Raw genomic sequence first — 17,245 nt, forward strand, 5'->3', positions numbered from 1 at the left:
CTTTCCCTGCATCTTTTAGAATCTCTAATCGTTGTTGCATATGTCGATTCCGATATTAATAAATCTGGTCTACATTTATCTATCCATGCGGCACCTAAATGCCGATCTGGCGTCATATTATAGTCTCCTGTGTACACGATAGACTGCGATCCCACGCGAATCCAAAACATAGCCGCTCCGAGCACGTGTCCAGCATAGTACGCTTTTATTTCCAATTCCGGATCGACCATGACAGACTGATGAAGCGTGACAGCAACAACTTTCTTCATGCAGTCTTTTATCATCTGCGATGTAAAAAAATTGCTTTCACCTTTACGTTCGACCGCAACTTTTCTCATATCTTCCAACAAGATTGGCGCGATAGCCTTAGTCGGATGTGTCATGTAAATTGGTCCAGTATAGCCTACCTGCAGAGAGTAGACATAAATATTCAAAAGAACATCAAATAAAAGAAGCTTGCTTACAAAAGTTATTAAACGTTTAAATTGTATGATTACCATCTCCGTGAAATATGGAAGGGCACCACAATGATCCAAGTGAAAATGAGAGATAATGACGCAATCGATGTAATTGGTCGCGGGTCCCTCCGCGACTATGTAAGAAAAATCAGGAAAGCGTCTTTCATCGTTGAATCCCATGTGCATTCCACAGTCTAACATAATGTTTTTACCACCCATTGAGACAAGAATACAACTACGCCCTACATCCTGTCCAGCACCGAGTGGTGTAATTTTTATATCCGGCATTTCTCTGTAAAAATAAGTAGAAATATAATATACAATGGTATTACTTACATGAAAAATTGATTGCCAACCTCTTGTAAAGAGAAAATAAATATATCTATCACAATATATCACATATAATCTGCTATAAATATATACATCTTTTGTATTTTAGAAACTCGAAAAAAATTTGCTCTTAAAATAAATTAAATATGTATTATTTGCGCCAAAAACACATATTGACATCACAATATTATTTAGAGATATCAATAAATTGACTAATCCAGATCAATAATTTTTATCACTCTTTGAATTATAATCATTATTGTAAAATATAAATAAAAAAGATTAGACTATAAAGTTAATATATTGATGTAACAGTTGGTAAACATACATAAAAATAAAATATAAATATAATAAATTTGTTATACGGTTTTTTTAGAAAATATATCTTCTTTTTCTTTATATACAATATAGTCAAACATAGTAGTACATGCATATGCTTACTAATCATTGAATTCAATACATGTGCAATCCTAGAACTGATTAGAACGAAAACTTAAAAACATCAATCGAGAGAGAAATCTTTTAAGTGGTAGCATTATCTCTCTCTCTTTATCAATATAATAGAGTTCGATGAAATTTCTTTTCACATTTTACTCCATAGATCTAATACACATAAGATCTATATAAGGTATAAGATCTATGTTTTACTGTTTACTCCAATCCGAACCTTATTGTACTACTCCATTCCAGATTTTTATAGACATGTGATTGGTTGGTTTCCAATCGAGTAAACAGATCTTTATGCGCACTTCGCGATTATTTGTTTATTTCTTGCTTTCCAGCAAAAAATATACATAAATAATGTCACACGATTGGCTGTCAAATAGAAAAGTTTTCGAGACTTTAAAAATTCTCTATTTGATAGCCAATTGCGTGATATTATGGCTGCGTTCCGATATTCACTGCCAGTACTGAAAATCTATAGTTTACGTTACGTACACTATAGATTTTTTGTACTGACAGTGAATATCGGAACGCAACCTGTGTCTACCTGTGTTTTCTTGCTGGAAAGTTACCATACCATGGAAGTACATGTGTCAGGATCCTGTGATTGGATGAACACAGAATGATGCATCGAATAACGGACATGTATGTATGTACAGTGTTTATAGATGTCATGATGAAGGTTTTATTGGAATTTGTGACGCGGCGGTGACGAATGTGAAAGAGAGAGAAAAGGAAATAAACTGTGGAAGAAGAAAGTGAGAGAAGAAAATTCCGAGAGATCCTACGGCGGTCTCAGAAACAGCTGTACGTGCTTGTACGCTACTATGGCGAAACGTAACATACCCCGCCGATGAACGGAGCGTGCACGAGGTTTACACGCGCGTGCATACACGCGCTGCTTTACGTTATCCACAAGATCCTCGCGCGTTCGCGTTATTATATCGATCATATCCCGTGTGCGTGTTTATACTTCTCCCTCCTCTCTTAGTTGCCATGTTTAATCGCGAACGAGTAGGGTCTGATATACCACGTGACCACACAGTTTACAAACGGTCGTTGTGATAAACTGCTGAGAACTGAGAACGCGATACTAGTACAAGTGCATACGTAGCGCGCGCGCGCGTTATGCGTACGTAGAATTTACGTGCGGAAGAAAAAAAAAGAGGGATAGAGTACCGCGCACGACTTCCTCGAGACACTCGTGGTAAGACATCCCCTCGCAGAATCGTCAATCGCAGATCGTAATTGTCACTTTGCCATAAATCTTTAAAATATGGCGCCATAAATCAGCAAACTGTGCATAGAATTATACCCTTTTCGCAGAAATGTCGTGTTTCAGTCATCTAATTGATGATTGTCATTGAGAAAATTTTACGTTATGTTAAAAGAATGTTTTATGTTTTAAAGAAATATAGTTTAATTTTTTTTAAATCAAGTTAAATGTTTTAAGTTTGCATAAATGTAAATGAGCGAGATAAAATAGAATGCTTTCCTTCATAAAAATAGTAAAATAAGCGATTTCATATCAATTTGCGAATTTTTAAACTTGATTGCAATAGTATAATTTTGCAAAAACAGAATAGTTGATTAAATGTATAAAGTTGTTTTAAATTATCAAAAAATATTTTTTTATTAATATATAAAAGTAAATTATGATTTTTTGTTGCTTTGTGTTGAAGCTCCATTGTATTCCACTATATTTATATGCACATCCATAAGGAACATGGATAATGATATGATGGTTTTGTGGGATGTTATCTACATGGTTCAAGAATAAAAATATGAAGAATAGTGGCCAGAAAGAAGAGCCTGCAGATAAAAAAAAATATGTCTTCTTCTCGGATCCAGATGTTATTGCTAAACGTGCCGAAACTTCTGCCATCGTGAGTAATCCTTGTTACTTTTTTCCTCTTATGTGTATATATAAAATTCTATAAATAATTTATTTATTTCAGACAGCACAAATTACATTAGATTTAGAAGGACAACAGCAAACTATCAAAAATCAATTAGCCAATTTACAAGCTCCCACACTTGACATAAAGAACTTAGAAAAATTACTATCGTATCATCCTGTACAGCCATATCCTTTTCCATTTATTAGCGCAGTGAAACAAAAACTTGCTTTAGGAGATTGTATTAATGCCGGCTCAAAAACATACAATCCAAGTTCTCAAGCAAAAAACAGTTTGACTTCTTCAGTGTTAAAAGCAAATAGTACACAGAATTTGTGTCAAATTGTACAGAAAATGGATTATATTAAACCACTGAAAGTTCCAGATTTGAAAATTTCTCCAAAAACATTGGATTTCTCCAGTAGAGATAATTCTGTCTCAAAGGAACTGTCTTCAACAAAGTCTGAAATAATTGCAAAGGAATTTGCGCACGATAGATCTGACAGAACACTAAGAACTGGTGAAAAAGTACAAAGAAAATTAGACTTTTCCTTTTCAGATGGATCATCAATTATTAATTGTGAAAATATAGAGCCATTGAAAGCGCCAAATGTGTCCATAGCATCTAATTTATGTAAGAAGAAGGAACATGTTAGAGACAGCTCCAGGGAAAAGGAAAATAAATCTAAAAGGATGAAGAAAGACGATTCTTTGTGTGCAAAGAGAAATGAATCTGTGCAAGAACATACAAAACGCAGTCGAAGCCCAAGACACATTTCTAGAAAAGATGCAAGCAATATGGGCAACATAAAATTACAAAATGATAAATCATTTCATGCTACAAAAAATAATGATTTTTTGTTGATGAAATTAAAAGACAAAAATGTTTTAATTCCCACTGCTAAAAAAGATAATGATAAAAGACAAAAATTCTTTAATGCACAATCTGCGGAATTGAAAGATAATTCTGTAGACTCCAAAGGTCGAATATTGAGCAACGAACCGCTGATCATCCCGTCGGATAAAGTTACACTAAGAGACAATAACATTAATGTTTTATGTAACATTACTGAAACTAAATCTAAAGATATTTGCCATTTAAAGCAAAGATCTGAGATAGAAAACTCGAAATTAGATTCGGATACATCTGATCATACATCTGATTCAGATGATAGACAATTGAAGGAAGATAAATCAAATAGTATCTATAAGGAGCAAACAAAGAGAGTGTTTGATAAAAGTAAAATTTCGAGTAACAGAGAGAGAGTCGAGGGAAAACAACACAACCCTAATTCGGAGTTATCGGAGGATATCGGATCCATGTCTGAAACAAATAGTTTCAAGAATCGTGCTTATCAAGTAGCTGTAAATTCTACACAGCCATCAAAAAGTAAGGATCTCGAAACGGCTACGGAAATTAAACAGAACATTAATTATGTCAAATCGATTAAAACTTCCGAGGATTTTAAATATGCGGAACATTCTGAGACACAGCTCACAAGCACAAGTACTAAAAAGAACGAGGAATCGTATTCCCAGAGTGTCATTACAAATAAAGAAACAACGACTACTAATGATGATTCAAATAATGTAGATGTCAGTACATTGCCAGAAGTATTATTCGATGCTAGAAGAATCTCTTTTAGGGATGGCTATTCTCAACAAGAATTTCATGATTTAACTACGCCGGAAAAAATTAATCTTGTAAGAACAAAACGAAGAAGAAATTTGATACCGAGTAGTGATTCAGAAGTGGATGCGAGATGTCCAAAATATAAGTTAACAATAAAATCTGAGAAAGAGCAGGAGGAAGGACAATTGGTGATTATTAAATACATATTATTATGTATACATTCTTTTATATGTGTGTGTGTGTGTGTGTGTGTGTGTGTGTGTGTGTGTGGTGTGTACTTATATATATAATATGTACTTATATATATAAATATAAACTTTCATATATATACCATAATAATAACACATTTTTAATAAAGTAAAAATATATTGGAATTTTAGATGCATCCAAAGGCCTTACATAAGCAATTTCGAGCAGAATTGCAGCTTTACGATTCTTTCAATGAGTCTCTTAGGCAAGTCATAGATGTCGAAAAGTGTTTATATAATACTAAATGCGAGCAAGAACAAAAGAATTCACAAAAAGTAACTGAAAAAGATGAAAAATCGGAGAGAATCGTTGAAGATGGCTGTTTAATTGCTACAGTTGACAATAATACTGTTGAGAAAGGTAAAAAACTTATTTTTATTAGCGAAATTTAAGAATATAACTGGAGAATATACTAAATATCCGAAATATTTTTTATAATAGCAAAAAATTCGATTGATTATGCGAAAAAAAATGTCGCCGAAGTGTGGAGACCAAGCGACGAAGCACATTTTAACAGAAAATATTACGTTCTGACAAATCAAACTGACGTCGACGAATCGACGGGTATTAATTATGGAAATAAAGCGATGGTCAAAGTGGCGGAAGTACAAACTCAAACGGTGAATGATATAGCGACTCAAACGAACATATCCACAGACAAACAAAATGCGCAAAATAAATTATCGGAAATCATTGAAAAGATATACGAACAATCGTCTTCGGTGGAAAATGATATTCCCCAACAATCTTTAAATTCGATTGAGCAATTCGAGAATTTGGACCAAATAGAAAATATATCTATACCAAGCAGAATAAGGACCATGTCGGAGATTAGTTTACATGAAACTACCTCGTCGATAAAAACGGAAACTGGGACTGAAATTAGTATCTCAACTCGAGATGTAACGTTTTCGATTAATCAATATTTAGAGGTAATTATATAATATTTTATTATACTACAATTTTTAATATTATATATATATATTTAATGTTATATATATAGATATATATGTACACACATTTTTGTAACTATATACACATTAATTGAGCATTTAATTAATTAATTAATTAATTTCTTTTTTTCATTTTTAGATAGAACAGCTTATAAGAGATGAGAACCAACGATGCAATAAAATGGAGGAAATGTTAAAGTCTCGAGAAAAAACATTGAACGACAGAACTAAAAAATTAATACAGTTAGAAGAACAGAAACGTGTGTTAAGAGACACAGGGCAAGACAGTCGTTCCGTTAAAAAGAAACAAAGAGCTCTGATTTTAAAACTGCAACAAGAGGCAGAATATCTTTACAGGTAAGTGATATTTGTATAATTCTACATTGCATGTAAGTACTTTTGTATTAAAGTATATTGTTTATTAATAGGATAAAAAAGCATCAACAAGCAAGCCATGAACGAATGGATGTATTACGAAAGCAAAGAAATATGTTTAATCCGGAAATGTCGACGAGGAATATTCTAACGAAATTGAAGAGGAGTGCCGATAGCCAATCCCCGAGAAGATTATCGGGTCCTATGAAGGGTTACGATATACGCAGTAATAGTTCTAGGAGCTCTGTGATAGAGTCGGATAAATCTCATGATTGCTCTAATATAGAACCATGTTTACAAGGATCTGAAAGCGATGTACACTCGATCAAACTTGATTTGATCAAATCCGACGACTTGGCTAAAAGTAAGGAATTACGAGAAAAGGATCCGAAAATGTCACCGAAAAGAAGCGATATATCGATGCACGAGCTAAGGTCTCGAAAATATGAAGAAAAAATGCCCAAAGCGGATATTTTGCAGCAGAAGCAGAATCAACGCGACCGGATGGGATCGAAACGGATTCAAGATCATCATATGAACATAAAACGGCTCTTGGAAAATCAGAAATCATCGATTGGAATGTCGCAATTATCGAAATTAGAATTAATAAATACATCAGTACCTGATCATGTAAAATCCGAATCCGATACCTTAGTGGAAGAATTATCCAAGAAATCGAAAACGTCGCAAGCGGTAGATCTCTCCATGCAAACTGCGACCGTCGCAAAAGAAAAAGAATCAATTTCTAATATTATAACCGCTAACAATGAATCTATAGAGGAAGAGATAAACACGATAGCTCAAGATACTGTCTCCAAAACGACACAGTCGTCACAAATTTCTGAAGACATATTGCAGACAAATACTAGTAAGAGTTCTAAGAAAATTGATAAATCTGTCATGAGTGATAGAGATATATCCAAAAAGTCGCAATATAGTGATGAGTTAAATTCAAATTTCAAACACAAAAATTTTAAGTATCAAAAAATGAAATCATCTAGTATATTAACGGAAAATATGTTACAATCCAAATCAAGTTCTCATTTATCTGAAGAACTTACCAAACATCAGGATAAACGAACAAAACTTGAGCACGAATTGCTTCACTTAGATAACAATAATAAAAGTTCAATTTTAAGCGAGCTAGATTTGAATGAAAGCCAGGAATTGCTTCAAATACCTGTTAAGCATTCGAAACTTATGAAAAATAAAAACTTAAAATTGAGCGAAACGCCTAACGATTACGAGAGTAAGGAAAGCATGTTTAGTCAAATTTTTAACAGAAAACTCGAACGTGATAAGAGTTCTACTAGAAATGAACAAAATATGTCTACGTCTCAAATTAGCACTTTTGCCATTTCCCATCGCAGTTCTAAAGAAAGCGAGAAAAATTTATCAAAATCTATAGTTGTTAGATCGCAAGACAGACATTTAGAACAGTAAGTATAACACATAGCACATATGATTGTGTGCGAATTTTTATTTTTTTTCTCTTCCTTTTTTATTTTCTCTTAAACCATAAACATTCTGATATTTAACGCGAACAAAAGTGCACATACGAGAACATGTGTTCTGCGAAAGTTATATGTTGGGAAGTCTAATAATAAACTACGAATTTTTATTTTTTTTTCTCTTCCTTTTTTATTTTCTCTTACTTAAACCATAAACATTCTGATATTTAACGCGAATAAAAGTGCACATACGAGAACATGTGTTCTGCGAAAGTTATATGTTGGGAAGTCTAATAATAAACTATGCATTCGCGCCAGATCGAGTAAAGCATTGTAAAAATAGATTCTCTGCAGAGAAGCAGTTCGCAAGACGGACATGCACATGCATATTCTTAGAGTTATACATTTTTTCCTCTGTTCTTTCCAGAATTTTAATTGCGCGCGAAACTACACTCGCATCGCGTAAGAATTACATCAAGGATTTGATGGCGTGGCACGCGAGATTAAGAGCGGAAGAAGACCGTGTGACTCGTATGGAGCAGGCGGCGTTTAAACTTGTAGCAACTTATTCCAATGTCTTGAATCAGCAAGGTAACATGCAAAGCAATTCTATATAAAAGCTTCAGTGCTTAAAAAAAATTCAATTTTACGATAATTTAATAATATTGTGCTTGCTAATGAATTTAGAATTGAAATTTGTAAATGATAATCGCAATTCAAATTTTCAAATTTTAAGAAAAAAGGCCGTTTAGTACTGAAACTCTTTATGGATATTATAATTATCATGACAAATTCTTTTTTTGTTAAATATTTATTCAATAGTTTTTTTTGCATAATTTTAAATTTTGACCATAAATCTGAGTTCTTTTATAGATACAACTATCTCGTCCGATACAAGCGATGTCGAAGGGAGAATAGGACTTCTTACTGAAAAATTGGAGGAACGACGCATTGAAATGGCGCGTTTAAAAAGAGAAGCTAAGAAGCAAACAAAGAAACAACTACGTGCTTTGGAAACAAATCTATTGAATCAAATTAAAGTAAGTGTATATTAGATGTAGTTATCTAATTATATTTCTAATAAATCCTCAATTTTCTTTAATAGAAGACCGACATGACTATCCACGAAATGCGCAAAAAATTGGAAACGAAAAAACCTATGAAAGAAACCGACAAATTAGCTATAGAACCAAAGTCATTGGCTGAATTCAAAGTACCTGAAATACCGCTGAAAAGAATACAAAACATTTATAAGAGTAGCGATTTATTGAGATCTAAATCGGAATCTGATCTTCTACTAACAAGAAATCAGCTAAAAGATCCATTGAAGATTACAACTCCTATAACCTATGATGATAAACATGAAAAAAATAGTTCTAAAAAATCTAAATACACAGACACCAAGAGCACAAACATTTCAGAATTAAAGGACACTAATCAAACCGTGTCCGACGAATATACATCGATAGAAGTTTATGATAAAATTCGAACAGCTTCGGAGTTACTAACTGCAAATGATGCACATTTGGAAAAATACATTCTTTCTGCGGAAACTCAAATCGAAGAAGAAGAATCCGTTACTGCCAAGACAAAACAAAATAGCATATCCGATAATGTAGATGTTGAAACGAATCTTGATACAGTAAGATCGGAATCGGAAGTGCAAACATTATCGGATGCAAGATCTGTAGATCATAGTACCATTAACACCGAATCGACAAATAATAGACTAATGATTAATGTCGATCGATCTCAACCAAAGACGAATCTACGATCCGAGATTCGGAAAATAAGAAATGACAATATAAAATCTATTCCAAGTAAATCTGACTACTCCACGGAAAGTGCTGCGCATACAGTCGCTGATTCCGATATACTTACTTATTCGAGGAAATTGGACTTTTTACAGTTAAATAATAAGAATCTGAGCGAAGATATAAGTGCTATCGAAAACGATATTAAAGTATTTTCGGAAATAATGTCGCGCTTGAATAACGAATCGAATGAGAAATCTAAAGTAGATAACGATGAAAGAAATACATCACAAGATATATCAGAGATAATATCTAAATCAGTTTTTAGTGACAAAATCGCTAATACTGCAAATGAGGCGAAGCATACGATATCGGGGAAAATTAATACCGACTCTCTTTCTATTTCAGCAACTAATGGAAAATCAAAATCTCCAAATGATTTGAGTCACGATAATTATAAATCGGACGAAATAAATAGTGAAATATCGGCGATAATTTCGGAAGAAGTTCATCTCTCCGATTTAGCTCGTGAAATTGATTACGAAGCTAAAAGCAAAGAGATTATGAGTGAAATAGAAAAATCGATAATATCAGAACACATTAAAATGGTACGCGATGATTATAACGCTGCAACTTCGATATTAGAAAATGAAGACAAAGGATTATTGAATGATTTAGTTTCGGAGCCTGAGGTAAAATCGATTTCCGAAATTTTTTCCAAAATGTCGGATAGCAGAAAAAATCTCGATCGTACAAAGAGTATGGCAATGCAAATTATCGATGACTCGAGAAGGCATATAAGTGAACGAAGCGTTAATTTAAATGAAGAAAATTTGGAAAAAGATTTTGTAAAAAGTCAAGCGAAAGAAACATATTCATTGAAATTTTCCGAATGTTCTCATTCTCCCATCATTGCGGGTCACCGTTCGAAGGAAAATTGCGAAACACAAAGCGATTTGCGAAGCACATGTAGCGCAGTTTCAAGTCGAGCCTTGCGTGTTGTTGCCGGCGAAGATTCAAAATCGTCGGATAATATTCCCGAGGCATTGGAAGCAGAGAGAGAAACTAGTACTGATGATATGAGAATATTAAAGAACCTCGATGAAGATGTTGAAACAAGTGCATTGCTCGACCATACCAAACATTCAACAGCATTTGCATCTAACGCTGATCAAAATCAATCGCATGCAATTCGCACAGAAAATATTTCTCAGGATAGAGACAATTGGACAACTTCTGATTCGTTCCAAATTCCACAAGATGAAATTAGTACTGGAGAACGAGATGAGAATTCGAGCTCACATGTGGATCATACAGACGATACTTCAAATAATTTCTCGAAGAAAAACTTATCACATTACGTTGACAACGCAACGAATGCAGAAGCTGAAATTAATTTGGCAAATAACGTTAATGTGTCGACGTGTATTCCAAAGGGAGAATCTACTAAAGTCGAGGTGCACGACGTTACTTACAATAATGTATTAACGGAATCTCATATGATGAAAAGTAACGATGAACTTGATGATATACTAGATATAATCGCTAGAGAAAACAATCGAGAAAAAAATATTCCTAATAAAGAAAATGAAAAGCTTGATAACGTAATCTCAGATTCCATGGCCGAATTATTAGAAAAAGTTAAGGATATTGTGGAAGATGAGGGAGATAGCGTAGATAATCGTTTTAAAGAAATCTTATGCGATATGAATATCGATGTAAATGATGAAACTGAAGCAGTCTCGGATCTCTCATCGTTGAATAACAAAGCGCAAAATAAGACGAATGTAGAAAATATAAGCGAAAGTAACGTAGACTTTCCAAGTATATATAACGATAGTAAACCTAATAATCGCGAAAAAGTGATAGATATTTCGTTACAAGCGGTCGATGAAACCGATGACAAATCCGCCGTAACGGTAGATTTGCACGTAGAAATTAACGAAGAGAGTCCAGAAAGCGAAGCGATACCAGAAATACAAGAAATTATAATAACAGAATTGGATTCAGATAGCGTGGAAGATAATGTTTTATCGGAACTTGAAATCGATGCTAAAGTTGAATTGGCTGAAGAAGAAGAATCTGCCGCAAGCTGCGTAAACGAAGACGATAAACGGTACGCTGTGAAAGAAAAGAAAGATATTATAGAAATAAAAGAATGTTTAGAACCAATTTTGGAACAAGATAGTTCGGATGGCGAACAATTAGATAATTTGGTAGAAGTTGCTGAAGGCGCATTGGATACTGTAGAAAAAATCATTGCGTCGCCGCGTGACTTTCCCATATCGCTAATAAGTGATGCAGTCTCTGAAAATGAAGGAACTAAAGAAAAAACAAATAATACAGCTGAAAAGATTGACGAAATCATAACAATACCGGATGCACCAATAAACGAAAATCTCAACAAAACTTTTGACATATTAAAAGATCCGGAATACGAAGATATTTCCGAGGAGAGTCTCGAGGTGTCTGAAATTTTAGACAAAAATGACTTTCCGAAAGCAGGCATCGTGAAGAAATCTTCCAACTTGCCGGATAAGTATCAAGCTACGCAGAAATCGGAAGAAGTATTGAGAATACTGGACGAAATTTCGCAAAGATCATCATCCGATTCTATAAGCAATTTGCAAAGGAACGATAAAAGTGCTGCACAGAGTGAAACGCAAGAAGAGATCAGTGAGTTACTCGGTGCAGAAGTTTCCGCGAAAGATGAAAGTTTGTCTCCCGAGATGAGTAAGATGACGAGAAGCAAAATCGAAGAGAAATCTTACAAAGTGGACGATGAATCGAGAAATCGGTTCCTGAAAGGAGTAGAATTACAAGATGAACGATCGTTAGCAGAGACTACTAGCAATATGGGCTTGCCCGAAAAAGATGCGACTCTATTAAGATTAGACACGGAGGACGATAACAAGTCTACTCGGATAATATACGAGCTGCAGGAAAGAGTTTCGCAGCTGCAAGAACAGGATGGTTCATCCGGTGAATCCAGCGAAGCCGGCGATACTCCAAGAGGTGTTTCCGATATTGAAATGGACTCACCGAGAGACTTCAACGATTCCAGATTGGACATTGATATCCTGGACGACGATTTATTGAGCGGTACTAAATCAATGACAAATCAGAACGGCGACGTAAAAACCAATTTTCACGCGGCGTCTATCGTCACCACATCCGAGAACGACATCACGGCCATGATTGATAAATTAAAAGGTATTCTTATTATGCTGTTATTTTATAAATATATATATTTCTATTTATTATATGAAATTAAAAACATATATAGTAAACGATATAGAGTTAACCGACTGTAAATTTTTTACCATAAGAGTTTTATATAAGTCTCATGTATATGAATCAGTATTAATCCTATAATCAATCGTCTGTCTGATTGTACATATTCTCCAAACTTGAAACGCGTTATGTGCTAATGTCATAAAAATTACCATATTATCCGACATGACCCAATCAATGTTTTGTTATCGAGTAGATGTTTAAGCATGCGAAATAATCTAATCAAGAGATCGTACATGTTGCAAGACAATAATCTTTGAAAGATGCTATTCGAGCGAGTAAACTGCAAGAATCGAATAACATTTCAAGCGAAAATCAACGTATATATACTTATGTTGGAAGATAGTGGATTTGTTTTCTCTTTTTACAAATTACTGTTGTACACATTTTCGACTAAAATCATGCAATGCAATTATTTTATGTGGGCTGACCATCATCAGAGAGACATTCTCGATATATATATTTATACCTATCTCGATTTGTACACATTACATACTATATACAAAAACACATTTTGTGATTTTTTTTTCTTTCTTTTTATAATGGCTGTGTGCTCTCCTGTGCAAAAGCGTTGCCTGGTATAGCCATGTGTTGTTTATTTTCAGACAAATAGCAAAGTCGAGATTATATTTATCTAAAGGTAATACACGAAACTACGAATGATACGAACATTGACTTGTTATTATCTCAATGTACAATGTCGATGTCGCATGAAATGCTTGATATTTTAATTATTATTAATCTGTATGCGCGCACACACACACACAAGAAAAGCCTGTAAATATTTTGTACATCATCACAACACAATTCAGTTCATTAACTATTTATCTATCTTTCTCTTCTCTCTGAATCTCTCCATCAGAAAAGATCGTGTACAGATATTATATGATATGTCCAATACCCTGTCACAGCTTTGTACGTGCATTGAAAACATTTGTTTCTCGATATACTGAACGTTTCCTTTTTTTTTTTCTTTTTTTTTGCCTTTTCTGTCCCTTGCAACCTTCTTTCCCTTTTTTGGAGTACTCAACTCGAGTACAAATTTTTAATCCCCGATGTAATGTAAAGGCTCTCTCGTGTTGCTTTTCCCGAGGAACTTGTCTCTCGGCCTGTGTCTAAAATATTTGATTGATATAAATATATATATATATATATTTTTTGCTCTATTCCGTACAGCTTCACTGGAACAACCCGGTCTGGAGGTCGCCGAACTGGAAGCCAAGTTGCTTCGCATCGAACAATTACAGATCGAATTGGAGGTTTGTATCTTTTATACTATTAAAATGAAATCTATACTCTCTCTTTTATAATAAAATCGTTCTTATCATGAACAAATAGATTAAATTACGCATACGTATTATTTTTATAAGATCAAGAAATTAGAAGCTGAGGAAGTGTCTTTCTACGTTCGAGAAATACCAAATAAACCGCCGCCACCCTATACCCCACCTGGAGACAGCCGATTATCTGCCTCGTTAGGTTCACCCTCGACAGTCACAGCTGTAATTCCATCCAACGTTGAGGAACTAACGTCGTTCACCGACAAAGCCACAACTTTAATATACAATGCTAAACTGGCCGGCGAGGACATTGCGAATCTGGAAGCGCCTGTCGAGATTTACGATTCGATCAAGGACAAAACGAGCGAGAACAGGGACAGACGGATATACAATACCTTCCTCTTCGATCTTTGTAAGGAGACCATCGTAGAAGTCTTTCGAGCGGAGTACGAAAAGCCTGGCCCGAGCTGGACGAAACCGAACGTGAAAACGAAGCCCGCGATAAAGATCCCAAAGACTGTGGAGGAGCTCATAGAGTACGTTAATAAAGAAGTTGCCACGCTGTTTGGTTTCAAGACAAAACTACAACGGGAGAACATGGTGATGCGTTGGAGTAGGAAACGTAGGGACCGTGTCGACGAGTTGCTGGCGAGAGAAGCTCAAGCCGAGGAGGACGAATGGACAAAGTTTCATCATGACGAACTGGTGGTGAAAAACGGACTCACAGTAGCTATACTGGATACCCTCGTGATGGAAACGGCAAACGTAGTAAAAATAGCGTACGGTAAAAAAAGGAGACTAATGGTGTAGTAATCATAATCTTTGCACCAAATAGATATATTTATCATATTTTGCAATATGATAGTAAAACGAAGACAAAAAGTGTATAAAGTATTCTCATGTTTTTTTTCCTCAGGACTGCGTTTCCCACGTTACATTCTCACACTTTTATTCATTAATAGTATTTTATAACGTGTAACATATAGGCTGGTTCCTATTTATTTGTTGACTATACAATTTGTTGCTTTTTTTCCTTTTTACTGAGCTGATACGTATGAACGTTACAGTAAATACAAAAAAACAAATTGCATAAGTGAGATAATGAGATAATAAGAAATATGTGAATGACAGAAAGATAAGATAATAATACTAGCCATTAATATATTCTATCCACACAATTCGATAATCAAATGCCCTAGGTCAGTTTTTAAAAACTTTATCTCTTGTTAACACAGCGAGTTTGAGTGAGTGTCTAGCGTTTAATGATAATTATATGTACGTACGGGCTATCATAAAACAATTGATGCGCACGTAAGAAGTGATATACTTTCTGTTTCTATTTGAAAATGACAAGTATTCATTACTGAATATAATTGTAGAGCATTTTGTTCGATTTATTTCGCATTGATAGCATTTTGTATTGATAGCAGAAGTACGATCTTCTATTCTGTAAGTTTTACATTTTACCATTTTCACTGTAGTTTTAATCGAAATTGTACAATATAATTACGCATTGCGCACATCACTGCGCAACAATTTATGCTCTCGTTGCACTATAATTGAACGAAATGCTCCCTCGATTGCTGTGTATGTAAAACATATTTTAGCGAAACATATAATATAAGTATATAGAAAATTTCGCAATAAGTCACAAGTTGGGGACAACGGTCATATGTGCTCAATTACTTGTAATGAAATTTAAAAAATTCAAACGGAAAGACTGACATTTTGGGGCCATTTTGATCGAAATTATAAACCGTTAAATGAAATACACATAGATCGAGATTGTAGTAGATATCGGCTATACAGGGTGAAGCGCATAAACGTTTTATCTCTGAGAACATATTTCCCTTTCTCTCTTTTTTTCTTGTCTCATTACTCTTAAATATTTTAAATTATGATGTTTTATATGTGTTTCTCTCTTACATATTAGTTTTTGTATTAAACGAATTCGAGAGAGATTAATTCTTTAAATGAAACACACAGATATATATAGCCCCTACAATCGTGTAGAATATACGATCGAATCCTATATAACATATTAGATTTATTATCGACACAAACTACCTGTAATTTCATTTATTGATGGACTGATAATCGATCGATATATATTTTAGTTTGCGTGTCGCGTAACGGTCGATGCGATTCCGTTGCACTTAGTTTTATGTTTATGGTTGTGATGTAAATGTAAGGCTTGCGAGAATGTGCGATGGTAACGTACATTCAAACATTGTAGTGCGCGAATGCAGCTTTCATAATTTTTCATTCAGTGTCATCGTCTTGAATGTGCGCTACCTCTAAGTTCTTGTACGCTTTAAAGATGTAAATATTGCAGCGCTCAAGTGCTCATTGTCCAGCGTTGTTCCTATATGCACATGGGTAACATCGCTCTTTTAATTAATTTTAATTGTAATTTTTATTAAAATTCTCATACGCGAACCGCCCTGAAGAGCCTTCTTTCGTTTGCAGGGTACTCTTCTTAGTGTTATTCACAATCCTCTTTACATTAGCCGTTCTCGGCCGTGTCTGTAGTTGTTACAGAGATTGTTCACGTATGTAGTGTTGAATATGTACTTAACTAAGGTATAATATATTTTATAATAAACTTTTTCGGAAAAGAGAGAATATTTTTAATGATCTATCATATGTAAAAAATAAATAAGAAAAACTAATATATTAAGAATACATACACCTAATAAAATTATCATTCACACAATTATAATAATTTAATTATAAAGTAATTAAATTTTATATCTTATGAAACATTTCTTTTAAAATTTATATAATTTTAATTATTTGTATAATGCGCAGAATTAAATAAAATTTAAAATGATTAGGTTACATAGAATGTCTCTGATGATACAACCGAAAAGATAATTTTGATAATTTTTCATGAAAAAAATTCATGAACTAAAAATGTAGACTAAAGTTCTTTCGTGTAAAAAATAGTTCAAAAATAGTTTTTAAAGAAAATAATGTTGAAAACTGAGAAAGATTCATATATACAGGGTGTCCGGTAAAGATTGTGCCAATGCTCGTGAGCGGCTAGAGCACAGTAAACTGAACAGAAAAGTCCTGTAACATTTTTTTATATAACGCTTAATAAAGGAGTTATTATTGAGTAAA

General features: G+C 34.0%; 1 protein-coding gene across 2 annotated transcripts; it reads left to right on the forward strand.

Annotated features, from left to right (window-relative positions):
* Positions 1-1,779: 1,779 nt before the first annotated feature.
* LOC115243370 (titin homolog) lies at positions 1,780-16,739 on the forward strand. Of its 2 annotated transcripts, none has more exons than XM_029820299.1 (12): positions 1,780-2,439; positions 2,915-3,118; positions 3,191-4,951; positions 5,144-5,372; positions 5,454-5,944; positions 6,105-6,322; positions 6,394-7,779; positions 8,219-8,382; positions 8,665-8,831; positions 8,897-12,758; positions 14,016-14,098; positions 14,210-16,739. In XM_029820299.1, the coding sequence occupies exons 2-12, from the start codon at positions 2,987-2,989 to the stop codon at positions 14,927-14,929; spliced, it is 9,213 nt and encodes a 3,070-aa protein (XP_029676159.1). In that variant the 5' UTR covers positions 1,780-2,439; positions 2,915-2,986; the 3' UTR covers positions 14,930-16,739. The 2 variants fall into 2 exon arrangements, with proteins under 2 accessions (XP_029676159.1, XP_029676160.1); XM_029820300.1 differs by having other exon boundaries at positions 1,780-2,039.
* Positions 16,740-17,245: the final 506 nt, after the last annotated feature.

The sequence above is a fragment of the Formica exsecta genome, unplaced genomic scaffold (genome assembly GCF_003651465.1).
Source record: "Formica exsecta isolate Colony F162 unplaced genomic scaffold, ASM365146v1 scaffold72, whole genome shotgun sequence".
Lineage (NCBI taxonomy): Eukaryota > Metazoa > Arthropoda > Insecta > Hymenoptera > Formicidae > Formica > Formica exsecta.

What these genes read in the sequence shown, in the direction of transcription:
- LOC115243370 (XM_029820299.1), top strand. Translation starts at nt 2,987, where the DNA reads ATGTTATCTACATGGTTCAAGAATAAAAATATGAAGAATAGTGGCCAG. An exon ending in ATCTATTGAATCAAATTAAA is followed by an intron (nt 8,832 to 8,896) that starts GTAAGTGTATAT and finishes TTTCTTTAATAG; the next exon opens with AAGACCGACATGACTATCCA. An exon ending in AATTACAGATCGAATTGGAG is followed by an intron (nt 14,099 to 14,209) that starts GTTTGTATCTTT and finishes TATTTTTATAAG; the next exon opens with ATCAAGAAATTAGAAGCTGA.